Source organism: Chamaea fasciata, unplaced genomic scaffold (assembly GCF_029207755.1).
Source record: "Chamaea fasciata isolate MVZ Bird 193981 ecotype frontalis unplaced genomic scaffold, bChaFas1.0.hap1 SCAF_17, whole genome shotgun sequence".
In the NCBI taxonomy this organism is placed as follows: domain Eukaryota; kingdom Metazoa; phylum Chordata; class Aves; order Passeriformes; family Sylviidae; genus Chamaea; species Chamaea fasciata.
In genome coordinates this window covers 10,920,085-10,940,164 of record NW_027094102.1, presented here as the reverse complement: position 1 = coordinate 10,940,164, position 20,080 = coordinate 10,920,085, and the positions used below count along the sequence as shown (strand labels likewise).

The following is a 20,080-nucleotide window of genomic DNA, read 5'->3' as shown; positions in this document are numbered from 1 at the left end:
CATGAAATCAAGCGGAAGGAGGAATTCAGATTATTTTGAGGGAGTTGGTTTTGTCCATATCAAGAACACTGGCAGACAAACTTGCACTGAAGAAGTCTCCCAGTGCACAACACTCAGGAGCCATCTTAGAAGCTCGGCTAATGCTCTACTGCAGGCTTTCAGCAGGCACAAAACAACTCTGCTTGCCTTAAGTTACTGCCCTATATTCCTGTGGGATCCAGCTTATACAGATTAAAGCAGCTCTGAAATGCACCTTTCCTTTGTGCTCAGCTTGGTTTGGAGCTGGCTCATAACACCCAGAAATCTCCAGGGATCAACACCAAAACAGAATTTAGGTTTGCAGCTCCAGCAGAACCTGCCCCAGAGCTGAGCAGCAGCTCGCACCCAGCAGATGTGCTCTGTGACCAGCCTGTGTCACACATGGCTGTGACAATCCCTTCCTCATGCCTGCCTGGAAAAAAACAACACAATTTTAAGCCAACATAAATAAAATCTTCAGCTCTTTTCAAAGGGTGGCTCTTGACTTAGATCTTTAGCATTACTTACCCAGACACCGGGCTCTGAATGCCAGTTTCAGTCCAGGAGATGTTACTCCAATGGAGCATTATTTATGTAAGGCATTATTAGGGCATATTCCTGGAGCACACCTGAGAAGGCTCACAATGTCCTCACAGCCCAGATATCGGGCTATGCCCTTGCCAGCAGCTGGTTTTGATCCACCTTCAGTCCACACCACAGAGCTCTGGTGCAAGGACAGAGTTTTGCCAGACAACAGGGAACTGCTGGACTCCATCTCACCCTGCCTGTGCTCCCACACTGCTCATAGTTACCTTGCTTCAGTCCAGAGCTGGAAATCCAGATGTTCTTGGACTGCTTGCACCAAAAGCCCACCGGCCACATTATAAACCTATTCTAGGAAAGCCACAGCTGAACCACTTGTGTGTCAAACAAAAGCCATCCTAACCTTTTTCCCCCAGCTGGCCCATTTACTGACGCACTAAACCTGGTTTCACCAAGTTCAGGATGTTAATATCACACAGCAGCTCTACAGACGGGCAGCAGGATCCAAAGCCCAGCTCTACCAGTGTTAAACTAGAGCTGTTGCTCCTGTCTCACAGGACAGGATAAAAATCAGGCCTTCACATTTAGAAAAGGTTTTATTTTCTGTCTAAGTTCCTTTTTTTTTCCTTGAACTCAGTGCACAGTGCTTTGCAGATCCAGCTGCCCAGGTGGAAGGCTAATTTTAGATTCAGTGCATCTAAAAGATTGTTCTTCCTCATTGCATACCCGAGTCAACTGGAGGGCAACCTGTGACATGCAAGCACAGCAACAGCTGAGATTGAAAGCAGAGATTGTTGGCTTAAAATGTTAATGGCTCAGTGCAACTGGGCAAAGAGTGGGTGGAATAATCGAGTTCACTCCACTGCACTGTCAATGCAAAAAAAAAAAAAAAAAAGCATCAGATTATGAAGCTTTAAAAATTAACCCAACAAAAAGGAGACTGGCAGAAAGATCTTGTTAAGGACAGCCATAGAGGAAGGGCTCTGTGGAAAGACTGAGCATCTTAATCCAGCCTTCTCCTCTTGTTTAAGAGCACAGCCAGCTTTAATGAGGCTCGAGATTCACCTGACACCTTCAGTCTAAGCCTGACTTCACAGCATTAATAACACAGCTATGAGGAGTTAGGCTGGCACAGACCTTACAGAGTTCATTGTTTTATTGTTCCTTCTCAATATCTCCTCCATGAGGACCCCTGGAAGCCCTGCATGCCTGGCTCTGCTGGGGGCTCACTGTTCCTGCGCTGCAAAACACAGTCTCCGAGTAATTTTTGATCTGTTCCTAGATACTGTCAACACTTTGCAAATATGTTGCAAACACTCATGTAATTCTTCGCCCTCTTGAATACCAAAATGCAATAAACACTGTTGCTATGTTCATTCCAGACTTGAATCACTCCCATGGGAGAGCTTCTCAAAGGACCTGGAGCTGCTTGGGCTTCTTTTCTGCTTGCTCAACGTCCCTCCCTCGTTGAAATACCTCTCTAGCAGATGAATAAACAAAAAGGTTCCTTCTCAAGCATTTCAAACAGACCAGGAGGCAACAAGTACAAACCAAGAAAATGGAATTCCTTTAAGACTGCTTCCAGAAAACGAAGATGAGAAAAAGGCAACAGGAACAGAAGAATTCAGGCAGACAAGGCGGTCCTGCCACACAAGCAGCACCCAGCCTTTAAAGACATTTCCAAAGGTCTGGAGCAAGCACAAAGGCACACATGGAACAAAGAAACAGACAGAAAGTCTGAATGAGCCTCAAGAGCGGCTTTGGAGTAGCACACAAAATCACAGCATCATTCGCAACAACCCAGACCATGAGCATGGAACACAAGCACCTTCCAAGAAACAAAAAGGGAGGTTAGTGTATCAGCTGGTTGCAGTATTTGACAGATACAGACTTTTTGTCAGAGAACAAAACTACATTAATGTGAAACCATGCACATCTTACCTGCTTACAATTTACTTCAAGGTCAAAAACAACTCATGAGTATAAAAGCAAAAAATTGAAAGAAACAACCAAAAAATCCATGCAGCCTCTCCTCACATTGCTTCCAGGTGCTTACCCTAATCAAGTAGTTCAAACCTAAATGATGAAATGTGCAGTTAATTCTGAAGAGACAAAAAGTCATCTAAAGATCAGCACATCACATGAGCACATCACAACACACTAGCTTTTCTTGTTTATCATGTAGTGGGATAAATGCATCCAGGAATAACAGACAGCAGTATTTGAAAAACTGAGAAAATCCTGAAGTGGTAACTCACAAATATATTTTGTTTTTTTAAACAGAGATACAGCTGTAGCTATTTTGCTTATTGGAGGTTTAAACTTCAGTCTATCAAAATTATCAATGCAAATATAAAAACAGGTTCCTGCATGGAAGAAGTCAATCTACTCATTATCAAAACTTTACATGAAATACACATGATCGCTGTTTAATTCAGACACACAGAACTACACAAAACCCTGCTCCTACCACAGACAGCAAAGTTCTGCAGGAGATGCCTCATGAACAAAAATTCCAAAACTTTTCTACCAAAGGTCTAAACGCTACTGCAAATCTTTAATGCCTGGCTTAGTTACCCTCAAAATACCCCGGATTTTGTACATGAGCACCACTACCAATTCCTCCCTTCTCTCCACACCAATATGCGGAAAAGAACTACTAAGGCTTACTCCTAGGAGAAAATGGAAAGCACATGGCTGGTTCAGATTCCTCAGAGCAGGCCATAAAAGCAAAGAGAGGCTAATTATCAAATTACTGCGGTGGCAATGAGCAGTAAGTTACCCAACAGACTCTTACCATGCTTTCCTTTCCCTGGCCTAACTCAACCTGAGCAGCTAAAGAGCCAGAATTAAAGCAATTTTAGCAGTAGTCTGCCACTGCTAATGTGCGTCTGCATATCTCGGACCAGAGATTTGCTCACAAATGTAATAGTTTCACCGAGAGTATGCCCTGTGAGAAGTCACAGTGCCTTTAGCCCTGGATACTTTATCCAGGACTGCTGCCAACCCCCCTTTATGTCCCTATTAAGGCATTTCATCAAGGACTTTGCACGTGTGGGATGGCACAGTTGAAGGTCTGTCTCTACAGCACCAGCGAGAATAGCTAAGATGTCACTGCCACAATTTGCTAATAAGATTACAGCTTGTTTTCAGTAACACAGCAATCAGCTCATCAAGATCTTCCATTATGCAAGCAGCCCAGGGAGCAGCGTCATTTCAGGTTGTTTTGAAGAAGCCTGTTCTGCAAGTGATAAAGAGGACATGCCAGATCGTGCCGTGTGTGTGGAGCAATTCCCACCAGCTGCAGCTTTTCCCCCGTGCAACAGGGAGAAAGCACAGCCTCACCTCCTGTCCTGGCATCCTCAGTGACAGCAGGAAAAGCAAACAGCAATCCTTTGCCCAGGGCTGTGTGGAGGGAAAGATGGGGATCCTGAGGGTTGTGTGTATCCCACTGCTTCAGCCTGGCACCTTCAGAGTTTTCTGTGCTGGACAAACTCCAGAGGATGGTGGAGCACTGGCACAGAAAAGCTGTGGATGTCCCATCCCCGGAAGTGTTCAAGGCCAGGTTGAATGGGGCTTGGAGCAACCTGATATGATCGTGGGTATTCCTTCCCATAGATCAGTTTGGAACTTTATGACCTCTAAGGTCCCTTCCAACCCAAACCATTCTATGACTCTGTTATCTCCACCAGAGCTTTGGATCAACTAAAGCACAGGTGGTAACTTTCCTGACAACTAATGTCTCTATCAAAGAATTTAAGGGCAAAGAAGCTCCATCTCTAGTTCCTTGTCTCAGGCCTTCATCTGGAATAGATTTGTCTCTCCTCCATCTAGTAAGGGGCTAAATAAACAAGCTAAGGAACAGGGAAAGTTGCCTTTAATTACAGATCTGCCTAGAGGCATCTCTGACTGAAACTCAGAGCAGAGCCAAGACAGGATTGATAACCCCATGCAGATACAGCCAAATGAAAAATATTCAAAGCCATGTTTAGCTTAGACTATTAGCTGGGTGTCTGTCCCACCACATTAGGGTTTGTTTTGGCCTCAGAAGACACAAGCCACCCTCTCTGTGCATGGTTTTGTGTTTGACTGTAAGGTCACTGTGGAGGAGCCTCTTGTTCACTTTCCCCGCTTTAGCAGGGCAAGCCAAACAGGAAAGGGCTTTCATCCAAAGGGAAATCCTGCTGGGAGAATGGGGTACCTGGCCAAAACAAATCTTTAGTAGTACTGAGATCTTTAATGTGATTGTGAATTGATAAAGCTGAGCTGCAGGATGATTAGATGGCAATCATTAATTAAAAAGTGGCATTCCTAACCCTATTTCCATGATTCTCCACTGAATCCACGTCCATTTAAACACATCAGCAGCTCTGTCCATCCAGTTCCCACAAGGACCTGCTCCGCCATTCCAATCCCACCTAATCAGTATGGCACCAGGATCCCAAACCCCCCGGCCCAGCTGCCATGGGGCTACAAACCCCACAGGCCAGTAGCTCCCACATCTTGTCCTCACCCACTCCCCTCTCCTCACACAGCGGCTGCCCCGGGCTGAGCCTGTGCACAGGAGTGCCACGAGGAGAGCAGCAGGCAGGGAATCTCTGCCCTTTGGTGGCTTTGCTGTCACAGCCCCGAGCACACACTGCCAGGGATTTTGCAAATGAGTCAATACCTCCCAGTCACTAAACACATCCTCAGAACACGCCACTGCTGGAGCAGCTGAGACACCTTTGCTTCATTGCCATCACCGCTGGGACTTCAGGAGAGATGCTCAGCCTGTGCACACCTCACACACTCAGCTGAGGGACCAGGGGCTGAGGGACCACTGGGCTTCCAGAGGAAAGGCTGCCAGCGTGCTTAAATCCGCCAAAGAAAGGTTGTGAACCTATTTCTTGTGTGATCATTCGTTAACACAAAAGCCTTTTACTGAAGCAGGTTCACACATACTAAACACTTGTCCTACAGATTCTTAAAGGTTGAACTTGGAGTAAATCAGGATGATAGAAGTAATCCTTATTTCTTCTTGTAGCCCATTCTACCAGCTGTACCTGCATTAGAGCACAGGATGAGTAACTGCAAGTCGTTGCTGAGCTGCATGAGAACAGCCCAGAGATGCTGGAGACGCCACAGGAGTGACGTGCTGACCAGCACAAGGGAAGGAGGGGTGGAGAGGTGTGCTGGAATCCAGCTATGCTTCACTCGTGAGAGCTTTAGGGCTGCAGGAAGACAGGGAGGAGCCGTAAACTCCTCGCGTGGATTTCTCAGGGCTGAGTTATTACACACAGCACAAGGTGCTCGGCTGTTACCCTGCCAGGAGAAGCCCTTGGCCGGGATTTACAACCAATTCTGTTCCTGGAGTGTCATCAGCCAGCCCAGGGCCGCCAGCCCTGCCCAAGAGCCTCACAACACCGAGAGGAAGAGGAGGAGGGAGGCAGATCTGGCTCAGCAGTGGCTTTTGCTCAGTGCTGTTTTGGAGCCATGACAGCACCACCAGCCCCATGCAAGCCAGTAGGAATCTTACGGGAACTCAACGAGCATGTCAGAGCTGCTGATCAAAAATAAACACTGATTGCGGTCAACTAATTAAAAGAGAAGTCTGGCATATCCTTTCCCTATTGTACAGGCAGGTTTTAGGTCAATCCTAGGAAAGAGGCTTAGTTACAAAGACACCTCACACCTGTGGTGAGTCCTGAGCGCGCAGATGGAAGTGTCACTTGGCTGGAGTTCAACGTTTTGGGGCAAAGTTGGTGAGCAAGTTTGAGATTCCTGCTGCAGCACCTCTTTGGAGCTGACCACAGAGGTGTTCTGGCACCAGCACAGACATTGGAACTCAACTAACTCGTTTGGCAAAAGCCTTAAGTTGTTAGCAAATATTTTGATTTTTATCAAAGAAAGCCTGCAATACTGAAGGTTTTAATCTCGTTCTCTTACATGTGGGTAATTTTAAAGTAATTTACCATATCATTCCTGTGTCAGCCCCCCTACAATTATTATTAATTTTTTTTTTCACAACTCAAATTTTGCCTGGGATCTTCTAAAGATTTTCTGTCTTGCTTTGAATGCACAGTCTCATCAAATTGGACTGGAAAAAAATGAGAACTCAGACAGACACATGAAAATGTGAGCTGCGATTAGAAGTAAAATCACTGTCAGCACATTCACCCAAAATCAACAGATTCTGACCACTACCAAACATTATAAAACTCATCACAAACTTCTCAACTGACGCAAATACACCTAAGATGAATTCTTAACTCATGGAATCTCCAGTAAGCACACAGGCACAGTGGTGTTTGGCAAGCAAAGCAATTCAAACTTCAATTCTATCCTCCACTACTTGGATGATAAATCAGTTCTTACATTCATATAGATCCACAAACCCCTGAGGAGCCCTCAGACCCAGGGCAGGTTAGCACTGTATCACAGGGAAGCATCCCAGCCCCTCAGGTCCCGCTTCCCCAGCTTGCTGCACTCAGCCCAAAGGGAGGACAGAGAAAAGAACGGGGATTTTCGTAGGCTTAGTACGAGGAAAAAGAAAGGGAATTTCCACAAGTTTCATTTCAGGATCAAGACACTTAAAGCAGTGTTTTAAGAGCATACAAGAGCCTGCTCACCTCTAGAAATTCACCTTGCTTCCACCCACCCTGCCTCAGGGGACCGCTCCGTACCTGCTGAGCAGCTGGGCACAGCTGGCTGCCCGGGCCGGGGCCAGCACCCCCCGGGACCTGCCCATCCCTCCTCTGGCCATCCTGGAGCCGCGCTTGTCCATGTCCAGCCGGGAGGACGGGGACACTCAGTCCATCCGTGCTGTCCGCACGCTGCTGCCAACCAAGGGCTGCTCCCGGTCACCCACGAGGTGCCCGCTGCAGGAGCATCCTCTCGTCCCTCCCGTGTCCCCCCGGCCCGGCAGCAGCGACAGTAAATCCAGCCGAGCCCTGGAGGCAGCGCTGCCCGAGGCTGAGCCGCCCACGCCCGGGACACGGGGCACGGCCGGCACCCGGCGCTGCCGGAGCAGAAAATAGCACCCGGCTCTTGCCCAGGCTGGGCTGCAGCTCGGGCGGGCTAAACATTAACCTAAGCCTCAGCCCACGTGAAAAAGGAACTCCCAAAGGCAGCCGGGGAAGGAGGAGTCAAGCCGCCTGTTCGCTCCTTGACGTTGCACTTCCAAGAGAACATCAAGAAAAGAACAAAATATCAGCCCGGGGACGTGGGGAGGGCAGGACAAAAACCCCGAGTGCCTATTAAAGAAGCAATTCAGCATTTCTTGCCATAGTTGAGCAGTGAGTAAACCCCAACTGGCTGTAAGACATTGATGTTGAAAGAGCAGTGTAAACTTGTAACACCCAGAGAGAATATTTTGCAAGATCCAGTTTATTCTTTAAAAATCTCATCAACGAGCAATGCACAAATGAGCAAAGGGTTAAAGCAATCGGATTCCCTGTAGCCGTCCCTGGAAGGTTTTGTTCTTTCCTTGTTTTTCTCTCTGCGGTGTTTCAGTAACTCTCCTTTTTCTAACATTTTTTATTCATAATCCTGAAGTTAAAGGGATGGGTAACTTATTAAAGTTCCTTAGTGAAGCCATGCAAAGTTCATCCAGCACAAGTAATAATCTCACTCTGTTTCCCTTATTCCCAGTTAGGCTGGATCTGTAGCTCAGCCTGCTTTGCCTCCAACAGCTTAAAGGGCAGCAGCAGCTATTTTAGAGACAATCCCTCATTATAAAACTGCCCATTTTGGTTTTGTTCCTACTAACACAGCTATTTTTCCAATCACTTGAGCCCACCCTGCTGCTGAAGGAACTCTGCCCCAGTCCCCAGCTTCAGCCCCGGGGCTGGCACTGGGAAGGTGCTTGGTCTGGGGCACAACTCCTCACACTAACTGCGCAAAAATATTCATGGGAATTTCCTCTTTTTTCCTCCTTACCCACAATTCCTGTAAAACTTATTCCTCCACCCATAATTCAAATCTCAGGTTTACCCACATAGCTCCTCCTACATCAGCCCCAAACCAAGATCAACCACAGAAAGTTCCAGCTTGTGAAGTTCAGTTATACCCAAACCCCACAGACCACAGGCTCTACAGCACAGAGTTACACACGGGCAGGGTATCACAGAATGGTTTGGAAAAGACCTTAAGGACCACCCTGTGCCACCCTTGCCATGGGCAGGGACACCTTCCACTGTCCCAGGCTGCTCCAAGCTCATCCAGCCTGGCCTTGGACACTTCCAGGGATCCAGAGGCAGCCACAGCTTCTCTGGGCACCCTGTGCCAGGGGCTCAGGACCTCAGAGGGAAGGATTTCATCCTACTCTCCATCATAAAAATTCATCCAGTAATGTAGACTGTAGGAACATGCAGAGAGCAAATTAAAGATTTTTCATCCTTTTGTGCAGCTACACAGACCACAGTTGCTGCAGAAGTGTCACCATCATGTGTGATCACACACACTGCTCAGGATGTGAGACATGGGAGGGGAGAGCAAAGAAGGGCGACAACAAAACTATCCATGAGAGAAGATGTGGCTGCTCTTTGCTTTCTGTTTTTACAAACTTTGAAAGGCATTTTTTTCTCCCCAGGGAGCATTCAGCCTTTCCAAACCACTCCCCGGCCAGCACACCTTGCCCTGAAACACGGGGTTGGGTTTCAGGCCATTCCTTCTCCCGGACATAAAATCACCTCTAACCTGCCAGCACTGCAAGTAAGTGGGCACCACAGCCCATAACTATATTTCTTTTGTCCCTCAGTGCTGTTCCTTGTCATTAAATTTCTTTAAATAACTTCAGCAGCCAGCTGATCATCCTTCTTAATGGGTCAATTTACAGACAGAGGCTGCCAGACATTCATACCAGGCAGTTTCATCCTCAGGTTTCTCATGCAGTGGTAATAACTCAGCCAGGCTTGTTGCACAACTGAGGCAAATTTAAAGCATCCAGATGAAGACAGAATTCTCTAAGAGCACATTCAGCTTTGATTACTCACACAAAGAGTACACAAGCACTGCTGAAAGTTTCTGATCTCTGTGGATAATAACAGCTGCACCACAGCCTTTCACGTCTTCACTCCTGTCTGGCCTTCAGTTATTCATGGTATTTGAGAGGAGTAATCAGTAAGTTTATCTCCTAGATTGTGCTTGTGAGGAAAAAGGTGGAGGAATAGAGGCCAGCTGAGTCTGCTTTTTCAGAGTGAATCAGGATAAATATTCCAACTCTGGTTTCGAGCTCTCCAGCATGTTTCGTGCTCCAGGACAGCCTTCCTGGCATCATTAGAGATGAGACAAGCTCACTAGGATGAGATGATTGGATCACAGGAGCTGAATCTTACTCAAATATGGAGACAAAGAGACATATGATGCTCTCAGCAGCCAATTAGTCCAAATGAATCACGGAACAGACCCAGCGCTGTTACCGTCACCACTTTGGTGCACAAATTATTTCTGAAGATATCCACACATCCTGCCAAGCTGACATGACTTGGCCTGACTTTTTCAGGATCAAAAGGAGGTGGAAAAACATCCAAGAGGCTTTTGGACAGTCAGGAATTTCAGCAGAGCTAAAGACTGCAGGAACTCTGTAGTTTGGGAGAGCTGCCTGTGCATGCTGCCTGACAGAGCTGGGCATCAGAGCCTTCAGGTCAGCTGGAAAAAAAACATCCATGGGCTGCACTGCAAGATATTATGGCAGAATTACACTTTTCAAGCATCCCAAAATTAATTTGTTACCCTGAAAAATGAATGCAAGTGACACACTAGCAATGTGCAGTGGGAAAACCCGGATGTAACTCAAACCCATAAAATGCAATTCTTTTTTCCCAGGTTCATTTGAGGGTATGTAGCATTAGGAAAACCTGAAAATCGTTTATCCTCTATCAATCCCACCACTTAAGAAAATCCTCGAGTGGTCCTACCAATCCATCCCAAAGACCCACTGAGATTAAGAGATTATTGCAGTTTCTGGAGTCACTTAATCGGTGAGATTATCCAAGGCCCAGTTTTTCCCAGTCTGGCAGGGAGCAGCAGAGTGAGCTGCTGTCAGGTCTGGGTAAGGCAGCAGCTGGGCCTGCCACACATCTGGCTCTGCCCTGAGCTGGGAGAGAAAACCAGCACCTCACAGGGAAAGAACTGCCAAGAAACAGCCCCAGCAACACTCAGGCCCTACTAAGTGTTTCCACTCATGACTTTACTGCATGAGGCAGGAGCTTATCTGTCATCCTGCTGGGAGGATGCCCAGGGAGCTGGAGTATCAATAATCAATGCCAATAAATATCCCTATCTCCAGCTGCCCACCCTGTCTGAAAATGCCCTGCCTTGGGAGAATGAAGGAGGTGGGGTAGGGGGGGGGAAAAGTTGTACTGTCTTTAGACACAGATGTATATTCAGATAAGTCAACTGCAAAGTTGCTTAAACCTAATTACTACTGTAAATGTAATTGAAATCACTCAAATCATTTCCACTGCTCAAGGAAGAGCTGTAACAATAGGAGGAAGCACTAAGGCTGTAGCTATTCTTAACACTTAAAAACACTGATTCTGATGAATAACCAAGACTTACTTATTAATGTAAATTGAATATGCCTCTGCCTCCTGGGCACTGAAGACTGTGTAAAATTAGAAGCTTTAGGGGGTTTCAGAGAATGACCTCATTTACCTCCCTGCTCAAACACGTGCCTGGTGTCTACAGGGGGCTGTGCCTTGCGAAAAAAGCTCTCTTGCTGGACACAAAGCAGAAGGGAGTCACAGGCACCAGAGCAATGACCAGCAAGCTGCTCGTTCACTTCCTCCAAGACAGGGACTTATTACTCCTGCAGGCAGGTGACAGAGTGCCACACGTCACCCTGGAGGAGAGGCAGGTGGGACCAGTGACCAGCAGCCAGTCTCCTCTTCAGCTGCACCTCATGCCAGCCCAGCTGTGCCGGCTGAGCACAGCTGGAATTCTCCAGACTCCACTCTGCACAGCTTATCCCCAGCACCACCTCCACGGAGCACTTTGAACACCCTTCATTTTCACAGAAGGAGAACATGCAAAAGCTCCAGTTCCCAAGCTCACGCCCCAGCTGATTTCACAAACCTCGTTTTGACTTTTGCACGTTGGATTCTCTGTTCCCCTCTGGGAAAGGGATGGGACAATGGAGCAACAAATAGAAAGAATGCCAGAAATGGACTTTCTTACTGGGGTGCCCCAGTTCTCAGCCCAAAGATGTGATGGATTAGGTTGTCATCCTGTTTATTTCCTGCAGCATAATCACAGCAGTGGGATGGGCTGAACTCGCCGTGAGTCAGTCTGTTTGTGGGCATCCCACAGGAGCTGCTGCCCAAAGAATGCCAAACATCCACTCCTGGGAGAAGTCATGCCCATGGCACGGCCCCACAATCAGCTCAGTGCAGCTACCAAGGCTATGAGACAGCTCAACAATAGCTACTGATAAGCTTGGGTTTTAGCAAGGATGGTAAGACAAGGGGAGGAGAAAATAGGAGTGACTTGATCATAGCTACACAACTAAGCTATTTGTTAAGATCAAAAGTGAAACACCTGAGCAAGGACAAACACAGTTTTCAAAGCAATGTTTCATTTAGGAAACGGAACTTTTCATTTAGGTTTTCTTGTTTGCTTGCTTTAATACATTTTAGCATATTATGGTTTTTAAAAGCTCCTCCTAAGTTTTTACATTGGGTCAGACTAGCCGAAACTACTTCAGAAATTAGACTGGACACTCTTCCTCCCTCCCCCTGTTATTGAAGCTTGTCTTGTTGAATGATTACATTAAAACCTAAATCCACTCACCTAAATACTCCAAGATTCAGAGAAAAATAATTACCAAATATGTCCACACACGGTGTCCCCACACACATTGATCTGGGGAGTTCACTTAGGAATGAAATGCCACTGTGGCCACTTGTGGGTAGATCCACCAGACTCTGAGCAGGAGAAGAGAAGGACACCCCCCTCTCCAGGAAAGTTGCATTTTCACAGATCCCGATTGCTCATTCAGTTATTTCCAAAATAAAAAGAAGATTTAATGCAGCCAAGTAGCAGAAGCTCTTATTTAGCAGCCAGGCAATTGTAACTGCCAATTATTCCACTCATAAGCAACAGTTTTTGTTGCACTCCAAAGTGCCATCACTTATCCTAACAGGCTTCTGTTCCACTTTGTCATCTCTTCAACTGTAACAGGTCTGTCAGGGAGAATCCAAACCTCTCTGTGTGGAAAGAGATTACAAGTGGCCTGTAATTTATATTTATGGCCATTCTCCTCATTTGTCCTCCAGAAGAGAGCTGGACTGCTGTTTAAAGGCTCAGAAGTGAAAAAAAAAGGTCAGCATCCACTATTTTTGCTCTACTGGCGCCTGGCTCTGAAGTCACCACACAGAGCTTGTCTGTACTGGTTCCGTCTATAAACGATGCAACAGCTGGAACAAAACTGGTTGAGATGCTGGACCTGATTTCACAATACAGCTCACAGCTCTTACAGAGCTATTTGTAGTCAAGAGCCTGTTAACTCATTAGAAGAGGGCTTGTTTTTCCAAAATTTTAATGACGAAGTTTAATTACACGAGTCTTTATGAAAACCAGGACTGGAAGATGTCAGACATGATCTAGCTTGGGGGCCCATGAGGGGATGGAGGAGCCTGTTACAGACATTCCCAAACAGCTCTGTAGTGCAGGATTTACAGGAAGAGCTCAGGGCAGGTGAGGCTGGTGGTGTAAGATCATCTCAAAGGTCAGTCAGGGATTAGAGCAGGGCCTATAAATCCCCACGTGCTGTTTGCTGTATAAAACCCACTGCTCTAACTGGAGGTCCAGAGAGGAGATGGGACATAAAGTCTCAGGCAGCAGTGTCAAGTGATGCAAGACAGATTTTTGTTGTTCAGTTTACGCCTGGCGTGCAAGGTCAGACTGATGCAGGGCTGGTGCCAAGGCCAAAGGAAGATTTTACACAGATCAGCCATTGAAAAACCACAGTTGAAACCAACAACTGAAAGAAGCAGAAATTCAACCTGGACTTAGAGGTGAAATGAAAATGATGAAGATTTCATATAAATAAACCTTGAAACACACAAGAAAGGAACTAAAGTGATTGCCTTTTTCCTCACAGCTCTAGTAATCTTGATGAATAAACACTTTAACCCAACTAACATTCAGAAGCACATGTTTTAACCCTGTGTAAACAGCCAAACTTTAGTACAATGGCCATTTTCTGACACAGGCATCACCTGACTGTGGTTGCTGACCTGACTCCTGCTCATGTTTTGGCCTCAAAAATGCTGATACAGCTCATGATCTATGCTGGGAGCAGCCACTGGGCTAAAACAAGAGCTAGACATATGGCAGAGACAAAGGAGAGGAGGTGATGAGAACTGCTGTGCTTGCACCTCTGCAAAGGCAACCCTTAGGCAGTTTCTGATGTGACAAACTCCTCAGAAGAACCCATAGGAATGGTAGAAATCAAGCTTCCATGGTGGAATCTGTAAATACATCACTTTATCCAAAACACTTTTGAGCTGACCCCGCAGCATCCGCACTGCTGAGGCTCCCAGGCTGCCCACTGTGGTACTTGCACCGTGCTGGAGGAGGAGGGAGGAACATTCTCACCATCAGATGGGAAACTGGCTTCCTCGTAAGCATGGCAGTTAGGGAATTTGTCAATTAACCTATTAATTAGAGAATTAACAAGCTACCATCCCACTGAGACGGGACTGAGCCATCGTTTGATTTTTTTACCTGAGGAGCTCACGTAATGAAGCTGGCTTCACAGTGCACATCTTCCTGGACCTGTGAGAGATCCAAATGAGCTGCGATGCCGGACTCAGTGTCAGAAAAAGAACTTTTATGGGGTTAAATGACATTCATAGACCCCCAGCCAGCAGCTTCTTCTATGGGTTTAAATTATATTCACAGACCCCCAGCTAGCAGCTCCCTGGCCTTTACAAAGACTGTTTTTCCTTTGCCATCTTTGCTTTGTTAACAATGAGGTGATGCTATCCCTATACAAAACTGCACAGGCCACACTAGCAGAATCCACAGGAAAGCAGCAATCCCTTGATCTGATTTATCAGTTGCACTCCCCAGTTAGGTTTCCTTCCATCTAACACATTATTACAGGTAGAATCAGCCTCACAAAAAGCCACTCTCCAAAAAAACCACCTTTTTCCAGGGTGAGTGCTGCTATTTCATCAAGCCTTGAGTTCTCCCAAGGGAGCTGGCAGCTCTGTGCTGGCTCCAAACCCTTCCTGGCCAGCAAACATCCTGCAGCCTCACGCCTGCTCCACGCCAGCAGCGTAGGAAGCGCGGAGTGAATGAACTCTGAAACTCTGGGATGAGGGATATGGCTCCAAAGGCTGCTCCCAGGAGGGATCCTTCCTCTCCCTGTTAGTCAAAGGAAACACTGCAGCTAAATGCAGCTGTTCCCTTTATCTAGTTTTTACCCTGCTTGTGCACAGGCTGGAGGGAGGCCAGGGCTGAGGAATGTTTGCCCCAAAACAAGGGGCTGGGAGATCAGCTGCGGGGATGTATACACTGCCCTGCATGCCTCCCCTTCCGCTGGGAGACACACAGGGATTTCCTTCCACTGTGTCAGCCCCGCTGTTCTCAAACAGCAACATTGTCCCAGCTTTACCTTGACCGAGAAAAACAACTTTCATCAGCAAAGCTGCAGTTATTTGTTGCCTAAAGAGGATATCCTTCCAGTTCCATTATATATTGGCCACCTGCTATGGGCTTCGCAAGAGTTCCAGGCTCCTGCTCACTCGAGGGCTTACACACAAGAAATTCCACCTTTATTTCCAGTGTTCATCACTTGAAATCTAATTCAGAAATGACAGAAAAGTGCAGAGGCAAGGGAGTGAGGAGTATTCCAGATTTGTGCCTTTCCAATGTTTCTTCAGTTACAATGATGCATCTTCCACGCTTCCCTAGGTGACCCAAGCAGAGATAACTGAGGAATACAAAACAACTCTTGTCCAGCAGCGTCCTGTCAGTGCCTCTTCCATGCCCAGGCTGCCCAGTTTGCTACTGCTGAACCACCAGTGTGTAATGGCCAAGCAGGCTGTTGTCACTCCCTGTGCTCAGGCTCCACCGTATGATGGGACTGTGTATGTTCACGAGGACATCTCACAGACCAGAGGCCACCACCTTCAATTCAAGTTACCACAGATGGCCAAAATTCCATCTTATATAAGAAATAAACAACTTTCAGAGAACTGGTGAATTCATAATGGGCTTGCCAGATGTTATGCAGAAAGATTCAAGGGTCCTGAAATTTTCCCTCTAAAATTTTTAAAGTATGGGAAAGAAATACCAGAACGTTGTTTATTCTAAAAGGTCCCCAGTGGGGGTTGCCCTAATATTTCTTTCTGTATGATCAGAGCAAAGTTCCCTTTGCACACAGCTGGCACAGAATATTTAGTGAGAAAGATCCTCATTCTTACAAGAGACACGGATTTTAATAGCTCAGCAGTCTGGGCACTGGCAGCCCTGGGGGCTGATGGAATAAGCCATGCAGATGGAAACAATTATTTAGAAAGGGAAGGACTCCTGCATGCACGGAGCAACATCTCACTAAAACTGAAGCCTCCCACCAACACATTCCAGACTCCTGGAGTAATCTGCTTTGGGGAGTATGCTTTAAGCTACATCAGCTTTTGCATTTCTTTCTCCAATCTTAATTGCAATCACAAAACATACTCCCCTGCAAACTGACCCAACGGTCTGACCAAACAGCAACAAATACCAGGAAACATTACAAACATCTGAATCTCAAACCAATTTAGAGACGCAACTATTAAGGCAACAAGTTCTGATTTCAGACAAGCTTTTCACTACACAACACACCTGGAAGGACTTACCCACCCAATCAACGACTCTGTAATGGATGACTTACACCTAAAGTCTGTGAAATAAATAATGAATAAATCACACAGGCTGTACTTGATATGTAGTTTATCAAACAGAAGTGCTTTAAATAAATCAGAATCATGAGTCTTGGAAAGGAACAGAATTTCCAAAAGCACTAATTGATTAGAAATATCGAATTAAGGGTAGTCCTTTCAAGCCAACTGCATAAAGAATATTTCATATAATATCTTGCAGGAGAAAAGTAACTCCAGCAGGTTTCAATTAAGCCTCGTTGCCATATGGATTTTGCATCCGCAGCAGGAAGGCTCAAACATCATGTCACAACTAAGATATTTTTATGTCTCCAACTGAAAGCATTTAAACAGCTTGGAATAGAAGCATATGGGCCATAACATCCCCAATTAAGAAAATATTTTGCTGAACTGGGAGTCTAAGAGGTACATGAAGCCAAAATACACGACACTGTTGGTCAGGTATGGTAGTTTCTAACTTTTAAAGGATATAAAGTACTAGGAGTGTATTGCATGTGTGCTCTAGTGACCTCCTTACCCAAAAGAGAAGATCCCAGTGCAGGTCACACAGTGATTTTTAAGGAGGCCCTGAAGGGGTGGGGGCTCCTTTGCTCTGCAGACAGAGAAGGGCACTGCTCCTGGAGCAGTTTATACCATCACAAGCTCAGGTGAGGGGCTCCTCAGGACACCACCTCAGCCAACCCTCTGCTTAAAGCAGGGTCAGACACAAGCCAGAGCAGGGTTCTGAGAGCTTTGGCCAGTTGGGTCTCATAAAGAACTGAGGTGCCAGCACCTCTTTGGGCTCCCATTCAGCATTCCAGTGAGCGATATTTTCCTTAAGGCAAGCTGGACACTCACGCATTTCAGTTTATAAAGCTTTGACAAGTAACACGACTCTATCCAACTAATCAAAGGTGCTGTGAAGTGGGAAACAACAGCTATGATTTTTCCTTTCCATATTAAAAAAATTACTTCAAAAATGTGTCTTGATTAACCCAAGAGCTTGGCGGCTGCTGCTGCTGCGCCCTCTTGGGATCCTGAGCCAAACCTTCAGTGTTATTTTTCTTCCTACAGCTTGGACCCAAGAACCCCAATTCCTCCTTACTGGAAACAGATGTCAACCAAGTTAAATCATCCCATGACTCCTGCAGGAGGATGTAAACAGCCACAGCTCACCCAACTGTTACTCAGAGAGGTCCTGCTGACAAGTTAGGAATCCCCACATGCTGCAAGGCCTTCAACATGCTTTGACATAGTGATTGGAGATATGTTTATCACTTAAATCCACCAAAACACATTAGGTCAAATCAGTTTACACTAGATTAGAGTCTGGGTGTTTTTACCAACATCTTCCAGAGTTTTGAGCTCAGAGGAGAAAGAAATTGTTATCTATGTTTTTATGCATACAATGCTTCCCAACAGAGTCTTAATGTTTAACAGACCCACCCTTGCAACATGCCTGCAAAGTAAAGGCTTTACAAATAAGAAGGGGGAGAAAAAGAGAGATTAAGCAATGTGCAGAAGGTCACAAAAGGCATAGAGTACAGTTTGGCACACAGAAATGCACCCTCCACCTCCCAGGAGGATTAACTTCAGCCAAAAGGAACTACCAAATTACAGCTCTCACTAATGCTGTGCTCCAAAGTGTTCAGGTTTTGCTGTCTTTTCAGCTGAGAAAAATACCTGCTTGCTGCAGCATGGAAGAGCTCTGGGACAGAGGCTGCTGGATGCATATGAGAAATGATGCACCAGGTGAACAAGAGCCCCTCAGGTGACCTAAATCCAAAACTATTCACGGTCAGTGTAAACAACCACACTGGCAGGAGCTCCACTACAGTGTCCAAGGCTGCAAACTTTCTTGCTGATGCCCAGGAAGCAGCTTTTGCACACAACAGCAAAAGGAAATTAAAGCACAAACTCGTGGATGCTATTGAAGCACTTGCAGGCTACAAGGCAGCTGCAAGGTCATGCTACATCCATGCTGTGAGCTCCAAATGCCCAGCAAAGACAGGCAAACGTTACAGTCAGATTCAGGGAAAGGAAATACTTTAACAAATGTGGGTCACAATACAAAGTCTACAGGGTTCAAACTGAGACCCCTGATCTGCAGGTCTGTGTCCATTCTCCAGGCCAGCTTCACACACCACCAATCTCTTACAAGAGGCACCGACCCACAGCAGAACCAAAATGCCCTTTCTATATTACTTTTAGCTAAATCCACACACAAAAGTCCTATTCTTAGCAGCCAAATATTTATTTGTGCATTATTTCTCATAGCTCAAAGACAGGAAAACCAGGTTTAAACCACTAGTGCCATCAGCATAGCTGTGGTACTGGGGAATTCTGCAGGAGCTAGGAGTCCTCAAAGTAGCTTTCTAAAGCAGGTTTTTGCAAGCTGGCACCAACCTCCCTGCTGTTACAGCGACACTGCCAGGGACAGCCAGCCCAGCCAAGCTAAAGCTATTCTGAGTATATTTACACAGACTAAAAACTACACAAAGCACACACTCTGGTAGCACCAGGATTTAGAACATCACCATGCAGTACAAGAAGGAATATTCTCCTAGACCTTTAGATTGTTTATTTACTCACCTCAGCTCATCTACTACGATGGTCCCAGTATAACATTTTTAACTTAAACTGTGGCATTCTGGCAACTACCTCAAGATAACACAGATTCTTTCTGAACTGTGGTTAACAGAGTCTAAAAGACTCAAGTAGCCTAAACAAGTGAAATCCCACGGGACAGGAGGTATCATCCCCAGGGCTCCAGCTGCAATATTAGAGGCATCCCCAACAATGCAGCTGCGAGATGAAGCCTTTCTTGCAAAAACGTTTTAAGTGCACACGGTGGAAAAGGTAAAGAGACACTTGACACTAGCAGCAAACCTACTTCCTGCTGGCTCAGGGAAGACAGCTTTGAGACGTCAGTACAACCGAGACAATACCCCCATTCCCCAACGGGGCAGAAGCCAAATTCTGCGGGAAAAGCGACAATTCAGCACTGCACGACCACGGCATCCAGATCCCCAGAGCTTCGGGGCACGGCCGGAGCCCCCAGCAGCGCCGAGCATCAGCCCACCTGGAGCGGCCAGTAGTACCCACCTGGAGAGGTCAGTGCCCACCCGGAGGGGTCAGTAGTGCCTACCTGAAGCGGTCAGCGCCTCCCTGGAGCGGTCAGAGCCCACCTGGTGCGGTCAGCGCTGCAGACCACGGCCGGAGAGGAGGAGGAGCAGGGAGCGGGGGATCCTCCCGACCCCGCAGCTCAGCTCCCGCTGGCCGGAGCCGCCCAGGGCGGGGCGCAGAGCTCGGCGGAGGCGAGAGCAGGAGAGGAGACCCTTCTTCTTCCCTCCGCCCCGTCCCGCCTTCCGGAGCTCGCCCCGCTCCTCGCCCGCTCCCGCCGCATCTGCCGGGAGCATCCGACCCTTCCCGTCCGCCGCTGACAGGCGGGGGAAGAAACGGGGGATCCCCGCTGAAGACTCCCCTGAGAACACTCCCGAAGCTCCCTCCCGGGAGAGGGGGATGTCCTCGGAAAGCTGAGCGTTTCTTTTTCTTCTGTGTTTCCCTTTCTAAAGAAAGGAGTCGCGAAAATAAAGATGCGGGCAAACAAGTTTTATTTAAGAGCGTGGACAAATATTTGGCCGCGCGGGGCTCAGGGGATGCGG

General features: G+C 46.8%; 1 protein-coding gene across 2 annotated transcripts in view; it reads right to left on the bottom strand.

The window, feature by feature from the left end:
* ARHGAP40 (Rho GTPase activating protein 40) overlaps positions 1-19,677 on the bottom strand; it is a 39,099-nt gene extending 19,422 nt beyond the window's left edge. The window contains exon 1 of one of the 2 annotated variants that reach the window (XM_066199001.1): positions 19,564-19,677. Coding sequence is in view for 1 of the 2 variants with exons in the window: in XM_066199000.1 (XP_066055097.1) it covers positions 7,227-7,327 (101 nt within the window). In the remaining variant the exon portion in view is untranslated. Of the gene's footprint in view, positions 1-7,226; positions 7,578-19,563 lie in introns of those variants that run through there. The other variant, XM_066199000.1, reaches the window with a different exon arrangement.
* Positions 19,678-20,080: the final 403 nt, after the last annotated feature.